Source organism: Theobroma cacao, chromosome 4, assembly GCF_053813885.1.
Source record: "Theobroma cacao isolate CCN51 chromosome 4, ASM5381388v1, whole genome shotgun sequence".
Lineage (NCBI taxonomy): Eukaryota > Viridiplantae > Streptophyta > Magnoliopsida > Malvales > Malvaceae > Theobroma > Theobroma cacao.
In genome coordinates this window covers 581,391-591,114 of record NC_142642.1, presented here as the reverse complement: position 1 = coordinate 591,114, position 9,724 = coordinate 581,391, and the positions used below count along the sequence as shown (strand labels likewise).

The following is a 9,724-nucleotide window of genomic DNA, read 5'->3' as shown; positions in this document are numbered from 1 at the left end:
CTTGGAAAGCTTTAGCAGCAAAAAGAGAAGGACGCACACAGAGAGGGATCAGAGAGATATATGGAGATAGCTGTTTGAGGAATTAAAGGGTGAGAATGTGAATAGATATAGGGAGAGAGAGGAAGGGTTTAGGTCGAAGAGAATCTGCGTAGATAAGGTTTTACCTTTTTAGGGATTTCCAAACAAGGAAATTAATTATCCTCTAATAATCCTACTTCAATTCCTTAGTGCATGCACACTGCATGGCTTCCCACTGAGAAGCGGCGTCTTAACGGTTTCCCTGGTTTGTTGCGGCAAAATATTTCATTGGTGTCGACTTTCAATGGAAATTACCAAGACTGCCACTCTTACCCGAAAACATTGCGGATTATTAGGGAAGGCTTTCTAGATTTACCTGGTTTCACCAATAGCATTTTGCCATGTCAGCAATAGTCAACGATTTTTGAATTAATAACGTGAAGTCACGTGTTGGATATTCGATTGCTGCTTTTGCTCTTTTATTAGTTTTGGTCTTTTTTTTTTAATTTATCTATCTCTTAAAAATAAAAATCAAGTTTAATAAAATTTTTGAAAATTTTTTTAAAACTAGCTTTTATAAATAATAAAATTTAAAAAAATATTTTTTTCTCTTCTCTTCTTTTAGTTTTTTTGAAAATACCTCTCTCAATTAATCTCTTTCTCCTCTCATTTCCTTTGCAAATCACCATTCTCCAACACAAATCGCGACCTCCCTTTTCTCTACCCCTCTCTCTCCAAAAATTACTAAAAAATAAAAACATAGACTTCGTAACAGAATAGCAAAATTTAATATTTTTTTGTTCTTACAAAGATTAAGAGAAAATAAGATCTAAAATTCAAAACTGTATTAAAATTTTATTTAAAAGTTTTTCTCTTCTTCACCAAAAAGGATTTTAATGTCAAATACATGATTTGCTCTTTTTTCTTCTTTTTTGAAAATTGAAGCATTATGGTCTGATTGTTTGTTAGATCAATAAAAATCTCATATTATTATTATCATGCAAGTTTGAGAGTTATTTGTTTATTTATGAATTTCTTTGATTTTAAAATTTAAAATCGTATATAAACTGAAAAATGACATAAATTAAATTAAAATTTATATAATTTATTTTATCAATCAATTTACTAAATAATTTTAGCTTAATTTTAAAAATTTTATAATAAATTAAAAAACGTTAAGCCAAACAAGCTCTTAATCTAACTAAAAGGGATTTCAAGTGAAGTTGGATTATATTAGGCTTCAACCAATACAAGCTCGCTGAAAACTGGAACTACTACTCTTTTATTTTCATTATTAGCTAGTTATTTATTTATTTATTATTATTATATTAGTTTCAATAATTAGTTGAGGTTGAGGGAATCAAATTTCTTTTTATAAAAAAAACAAAGTTAGAATCTTTTAAAGTGAAATAGAGATTACACATATCAATCGAAAATGTTACAAAATCCAAAACATATGTTTGCATATCTTAAAAAATTCTTTAAATATTTAGAAAATTTTATATAATTTTTTATTTTTTAATTACGATCAATTAAACTCATATATTTTTATTTTGAACTAAATAAACTCTTATACTTTTTATTGTAATATAACTGCTCCACGAAGAGTAGTTTTTTTGTAAATTTACTATCAAGGAATGAAACAAGGTTGTTACTGTTTAAAAAAAATATCATATGTTATTTTATACCACGTGATATTAATATGTCGTAATGATAATGATATGACATATTAATGTAATTTTTTTCACTCCCCACATAAACATTACATCCATGTGAATGTAAAATGACAAGTGACATAGAGTAATTAATCAATCATTAGTAAAAAAGGCCTATTTTGATTAAACATAATAAAAAAATAAATACTTATTTAAATTTTTTTAATAATTTAAGGATTTTTTTAAACACTATATCAAATATTTTTCATTTAGTAGAACCCCTACTTTTGCCGTAATATGTGTTAATATCATTAATTATATTAAAGATTATTGAGAAGTAGATGACATTGAAGATGAATTTTCGAAGGTTTAGAGATTGCTTTTGAGTTTGGTTTGTATGATGAAAGAATGTGAACAATGAATATTCAACAAATTATTCATCCCTAATGATCCCTTCCAACAATAGGTTGGTATGGAAAGAGATGGATGGTTATTTATGTCAAATGCAGACAACAACCCCATTTCATAGAATGCTCATCATCATAATTACATTTAGTCTTGCAATATTTTTTTTTATAATTGGGAAAAGAGAATTCGAGCTCTACTCTTTAGATAGAGGATGATGCACCAATCAATAAACCAAATGTTCGATTGCACGTTCATACTTGTAATATATTATTAGTATATTTCCTTTATTTGAACCTCAAAATGGCAAAAATTAGATATGCCTCTAACCAGCTTCCATTGTCTCTCAACAAATCTTCAAAATACCCAGTTTTATTATGGGGAAAAATTATAGCAGGAGTCAGTGATGAAAACTTCTTCTTTAACAAGCTTGTGGTGGATTATTATACATTATTATGCATTGTTCACTTGCTGGTATCTGCATTGTTCTTTGCTTGGTGGTAAAGTTGCTGGCTCGGATATGTTATCACTTTCATTTGCTATGTGAAATGCTTCATCTGCTGCACAGTACCCTCCATGGAGATATGCTCCAGTGTCAACATGGACGATATTTGACTCTCTTTTGTTATGGTGTGACTCTACTTTTCAAGGACTTAATACTCTTATTTTGTACTTGCCCTTCTACCTATTCTGATTCGTATATGCTATTCGTTCTGTACTTGCTTATTTATAAGTTTGGGTGCTTAATTTTCTGTTTTGTAGCTGACTGCGGGTGTGTTTTTCTCTATCTGATCCCACCTTGTTGATCAGATTTGTACATATATATGTATATATGTATGTATGTATGTATTGCTTTTTCTACTGAGTTCCAAGTCCTCTGCATGATGAAACATCAAATCTTAACTTGAACACGATATTTTGATCCACTATGATTTCAATCTCCAAGAAACCTTGGAAACACTGGAAAGTCTTTACTGTACACATTCATATTATTTCTTTCCAGAAAGATTTACTTTGGCTTTTAATGCTTTAGATGTCAATCAAACAGTTGGTCTAGCTCTAGCCGGTCCTCCGTTGTCGGAGAGTTGCAGCTCAGATGGCTTGACAACGACCTCATCGTCCTCATATTTCGGGGTAGAGCTGCAGTAGCAGGCATACAGAATCAACTGTATTGCTCCAGATAGAGTCCCCAATCCATTTCCAATCTACAAAAAGAGATCAAGAGCAAAGACATACATACCATCAACTTAGCTTGCTAGGGATCACTTTTACATTATAGAAAGTTTCAACTAAACTCAAGTTTACCAGGATATAGAGATCAAAGCGAATGAGGGCATATGTCAACCAAATGACTCCATTGAGAAAGTTGGTCAAGGAGAGGTAAAACGGCATGTATTCCACACTCTTTGTCTTAATCACCTTCCTCTGTCAAATAGAAATGGAAATAGACACAAAACAAGAGAAAGATTGAAAGGCAAACTAGAGAAAGATATCAGTTAACTAATTGAAGGCATAGGCAAAAAGAAAAGAAAAGCATGGCTTACCATGATGGTAAGAGGTGAAGCATACATTAGCACTCCAAATATGACACAAAGGATCCCAACAGGAGCAGATCTTTGGGCATGAGTTTTACGCAATAGCAATGTGCATGAGGCCACAACGCCCAAAAATGCAATCTCTACGCAAAGCCACCCAATGACCTTGAGCTGATATTAATTCTTCGGTTAGTAAAGTAGTAAAATCTTTAACGTCAGAATTAATGATGGTGATGGTGTTCTTACTCGGCCTTTCTTCTGGGCATAAATGAAGAAGATGGTGAGATAAATGAGCTCCATTGCAAGTCCAATGCTATTGATAGTGACCACAAGGGTGCTATCAGGATGAACAAGTGGTAAACCATATAATATCCATAACATGCAGTTCATTGCAGTTGCTATGTAGGGATCTGGTTTGAATTCCTCCACTGCTTTTCTCTTGTAGATGTTGACAAATGTTGGTCTGTATCAAAATAAAGATTTCAATTGTATTTAGATATATATATATATGTCGAACAACAACAATTGCGGCTGTAGATTGTTTTCTTTTCCTTTTGGTCCCTACTGTACAGTCAGTGTCAAAAAACTTTTCCTTCTGCCCTGTTGGGGTTTTTGATTTTTAGTATGGGAAAGTGTTAAAAGAGTTGGTTCCATATCTCAGCATGGTCAAGTTCATTGGGGTTTGGGCTGGAATAAATTCAGGAAAATGATCTGAAAAGGAAAGGGTCTAGAACTGGGCCCTTCACAACTAAAAGGTGAAAGGCCTTGAACCGGCCTTTACTTGGAACATTATAACAAAAGTTTGGCCTTTATATAGGTTTCCAGCGTCGGCAAAGAAATATCATTATTACTACTAAATTGTTTTTTTCTTGTAGAAGGGTACGAAAATATTACTAGTAATTCCTACTTCCACATGTTCAGGAGTTTCATGCAAATGACAAGTAATGTAGGAAGAATAAGATTTCACCTTCCTAATACACATATGAAACACACATAAAAAGGCTTGAGAGAGAGAGAGGATTTTACATTGGTGATGCAAACAGTAAGAATGAGATGACATTTCCTGCAAAATGAAATAGGACAATGAGAAATTCATGTCTCCAGAACCCAAAAACTTCATTTGTCTGAATTCAGGTATGTATCATATGACACAATTAACAACTCATTGATGTATAATGTTTTTCCCCTGATCACTCTCAAGAAACTACCCCAACTCAAAAACCTGTGAAGAAGCTTCCACTACACTAGAAGAATAAGAGAAATATTGTGCAGCATGAGCCTGGAATGTCATACAATCACTAAAAGAGATGAGCTGAAAACTTCAAATAACTCACCAATGATCCCTACAATATTCCTTGCAACCTCAGCGCTAACCATCTTTGAGGCTACTTGGAAAAAGGAGGAGGAAGAGTGCAAGAGGAAAATGAAGAATCCAAGCAGCAGTAGTACTTGTAAAATACAATATCAGGAAGCTATTTGCTGCTGAATTTATATGTATTACAACACGAAGAAAGAACGCAAAGACTCAGTATCTTTCCCAACCGAGAATTGTATAACTTAAGCTAAATTAGAATTTGGTTTATCTTTATCCTTTATCCTACCAAGCCAAAATTTACATGGCTAGAACTAAATAGCAATCTTTTGGCGGTACATGCGATCAAATGCAGTTGCGTTCACTGTAGCTATTAAAAGCAGCCAGCTAATGCCCTCCACATCATGCCATTGGAGTGGATGAAAATCATTGCTGTACCGACTTTGGTCTGTTAACAGACCAAAGTTACTCCTCTAATGGGCAAGGTGGTAAGCTGCTATTGAATAGAACAAAAACTGAAACAGATTAAGCTTGAAAATCTGCACAAATAATTAGCAATATCATATATTTGATGCTCATGGAAAATTGGGGTAAGAAGAAGTTTGAGTTCAATTCTTCTTCTCTAAAAGGAAAGGCAAAAAGGGTAAGAAGTAAATTGGATGGATAAAAAGAGGGAACCCAAAATTGAATGTCAGATGAATATTTCATGGGAGGAAAGTTGTACAGTTTAACATGCAGTGAATAGTGCATACTTTCCAGATGTTTCAGCATTGAGCAAATACTTTGGAACGTAAAGAACAAGATCAAATTGTATCCGGATCCTTTAATGAATTTATTGTTGGGGCCACTTGAATTTTCGAGTACCTTCACTTCAGCATTTCGAAAAAAAACCCTTTCTGTCTCATTAATTTCAGGTATGGAATGATGATACTGTGGACCAAAACTCATGCAAATCCCATGAATGGCCTCATGCTTTAACTTCAGGAACTTCCTAACCATAGTTCTGGTAGCCTGGTTAGGCCTTGCATAAGTAGACGTGTTGTCCAAGTTAACTTCATATGAATGTTTATCCATGGACATGGTTATGAACAACATCAAGAAATGTAGCTGAATTACCTGTTATGTCCTAGCTAGAACTTTGAATGAAATGCAGTTATTCTATCATAGATAAAACCAGTGAAGATGTCTTATTAGGATACCATTTTTAGAATCATTTACACATCCAATGCATCAGTTGATGGTAAATATGATGATTTAATTTGAATAAACTGAGTGAAAACATTTCTTTAAACAGTAAGTTATAATTGTGACTGTGACATTCATTTGAAGCATTGAATTCTATGATTTCTTGTGCTCTTTGTCTTGTCAAAAGTGAAGTAATACATTGTGATTTGCAAGCAAAGGCATCGACAGTTCATCTTTGGGAGAGACTTGGAAACTCTCAATGTCAAGAATTATCAGCTGGACATGATTACCTTACGCGGCATAGCCTGCTTGCCAAATTTCATTTCAGATTGAATTCATATCTGATTCCAATTATCCTTTTGGGAAAATTATGCCTTCCGTTATATCCTGACTCAAGTTAAAAGCTAGGCATCTATTGAGCCTGGCAAAAAGATTCTTGATAAGCTCAAGCAACCTCAAATATTGACCATACATAGAAGAAGTTGAAGATTCTCAGCATTTGCAGCTGCTACATGTTATACCCTGGATGGTGGTGAAGTGTTGCGTATGATCTAGGACTAACCTGTTCGTGGCAAATTAAATGAAGTTTAGATTTTACAGGTTTCTTGGTCTCCTACCTACCTCCCTGTTTGCCTACTTTATTTCCCAAGGTTAATTGCTTCTCTTCCGTTTCATGTCACTATCTGATCTTTGTTTCAAGTCATTGTCTTATATATCTTCAAGATTTTCATTGACTTAAAGTCATGGTTTGTGTGTAAACCAACACATTACGGAATTGAAGTCACTAAGGGATAATATTCACCGGCCATAATAATTGATGTATTAGTGCTATCAAACTTTTCTTGAGTCTTCCATAATAGTTGATTCCACTAGACATACATCACCTTTCTATACTATTTTAGCCTCATTTCCCATTTTTTTTTAAATTAAATTTCAACCATATGGATGTTTACGTGGTGAAAATAGGTCAATACACGTGCATGTCTATATGTGAAAAAAAAAATTTTGGATTCGTTTGATTTTTATATTTAATATAAGGTTTTTTTTTTTCATGAGACTACTAATGTTGCAAGATGAAATGAAGTGGTTCATGGAATGTAGTGTGCTTTACAAAAAGAATTATATATAAAGTGTTATAATTATGAGATTTTTATTACATTAAAATATAAATTTTTATATTGTTTTTAGTCAATGTTTTATCAAGAAAAATGGATATTGATAAAACTAAGAGATTGGAATATGATTATGTTCTTTATTCATGAAATGAGCAATTGATCTCACAAATTGAAGTATGGAGATACTTGAACGAATATATAAGTACTTATTACAAGAAAAAATCCATTGAACATAACCTTTCATATTGAGAACCCTATTTGGCATATTCAACCTAGCATATATAGAAAAAATTCTCATATAGCAGTTGTGTAAGTGATTTTTAGACTTGAAATTACTTGATTATCTTATGTGCGTGGGATGTTATTCTTTATTTGATACTATCTAAAATGGTCTTAGTGAAGGATACTAAAAAATGAATAGATATTGAGTGTAATATGAAACACATGAAGGAAAATTAATAATTAATAGAGGATTCATCATTTTAACTGAATTTAAGGGGAATATCCCATTGCAACTTGAAAAGTAATTACCCAAGGAAGACTTAATTTGACCAAAGCAACTAGAAATGTCGACAAAGTGGTTTGCGCACTCTAATGATGGGTTTGATTATTAGATTCAAGTGTTAATAAGACAAAGACAAGATCTAGTAGACATTGCATCATACTCTATATCTTGTCGGAATATTAGATGATGAAAAGATAATAATTACACAATAAGATTATATACCGAAGGGTTGAGTCAAACTACTATAACCCTTCTTAATATTTGGATAGTCACGATGTTTTGCTAGATTCTAATCTTAACTTATAAATATAAACTAATCAATTAAGGAACTAATGATAAATTCAAAAGAATTTGATTCATTGATCTAATCCTAGTTCACCTTGGATTATAATTTATATATAGTGCAAATATGTTAAAAACCAAATAAGTCACATGCATTAGAAAATAATAATTGAAAATAAAAAATAAAAAAATTAGAGTTAATTGAAAAAAGTTAAGAACTTCAAAAACTTAATTGAATAATTCACTAAAAAGTGGACAGACAATATACTATTAGTGTAAAAGTTATGCAAATTCTAGATATGAGAGGCCTGCAACACATCCAAAGCACTTCTTCCTCCCCTCTGCTGACCTTTTTTGATATCTGGAATTAGTATTTCTTTTATTACTCTTTGCTGAATCTTTTTTGATCACCACCTATCCTCAATCAACACACAAGTTTCAGAGGAATATAATTATTTTCCAAAAGAGTCACCAGCCAAGAAGACCAAGACCATGTATAAAAATTTATCTGATTTCATTTATTTTAAATTTCAACATCTATAATAATATTAAAATCTAACAATTTACACTGTACAAATACCTAATAAATAGTTTGTTTATCTTCTGAATAGGAACAAAGAAAAGAACATTATGTGAGCATGCCAGGTACAGCTAAACAGATCAAGTGATTAGAAGCCAATCCAGCTATTGTCTCCTCCAACAACCCCCATTTTGATCAAAACATTTTGAAGAATATCAAAGATTTCCACCTTGCCAAGAAATCCATCATCTATAATATGACCCTTTTTGAAGCTTGGAACAAGTCTGGGCTTACAAGGAGATAGTAATTGGTAAGCTAACTGAGCTCAAGCCAGCTCCAATATGTTATCTTTACTTTAAAGAGTTTAAGTCCAGAGCACCTACTAATCTCCACTAACTCACTTTAGCCCAACCCAGTTTACATTCCCTCGACAGGTTTTTTACCCTCAAAAGTACATGGCAGAGGACCAAAAGCCCATTAAATCAACAGTTGAAGACAGCATTCTATTTTTTATGACGCTTAATATTTAGTGTTGTTGTATTAGGGCAAAAATCAATATGAATGTTTTGATTTATTCAATGTAAAAATCAATCATTTGTATTGGTGAATGTAAGTGATTTATATTGAAAAATTGAATATATACGTCAAAATAAAATCATATCATACGTTGTTGAATAAGACGTAATCAACTATTAAAAAATTTTAAAGATAATTGTGGTTCTGTGTATATTATTTTTCGCGCAATGCGCACGCATGCATAAGAATAATATGCCTATCATCTCTAAAGATTTAAAATTGAATAATCAGTGACCAACATTATTCCTTTAAAGCTTCTTAAAAAGTTGATGGTTGATTATACCATAGTGGACTGGATGTGAAGAGAAACAACAACAGAGAGAGAGAGAGAGAGGGAGAGACTAGTTATGCAGACAAAGACACAAGTATGGCTAAATTTCAAGTGACAGATAGTTACAGTATTCTTGGCATTTGTCAAAAAGAAAAGAAAAGAAAAGAAAAGAAAAGAAAAGAAAGGAGGAAAGTAGCAGCACTACCTTATGCTCCCACTTTATCATCACTCTTTTATTAGCCAACATATTGAAACACACATTCTCTCAAAACATATCTCAAAAGCATTGTTCCTTCTCTCAGGTGCTGCCTTGCCTTTCTTCACATATTGCTTTTCAATCTTTCC

At 32.5% G+C, this 9,724-nt stretch overlaps 1 protein-coding gene across 1 annotated transcript; it reads right to left on the bottom strand.

Annotated features, from left to right (window-relative positions):
- Positions 1–2,994: 2,994 nt before the first annotated feature.
- Positions 2,995–5,166, bottom strand: LOC18600742 (bidirectional sugar transporter SWEET4-like). The gene is made up of 6 exons (XM_007031372.3): positions 4,948–5,166; positions 4,640–4,676; positions 3,860–4,076; positions 3,623–3,784; positions 3,384–3,503; positions 2,995–3,283 (listed from the first exon to the last, which is right to left on the bottom strand). Exons 1-6 carry the CDS (start codon positions 4,988–4,990, stop codon positions 3,119–3,121), a joined length of 744 nt encoding a protein of 247 aa, XP_007031434.1. The 5' UTR covers positions 4,991–5,166; the 3' UTR covers positions 2,995–3,118.
- Positions 5,167–9,724: the final 4,558 nt, after the last annotated feature.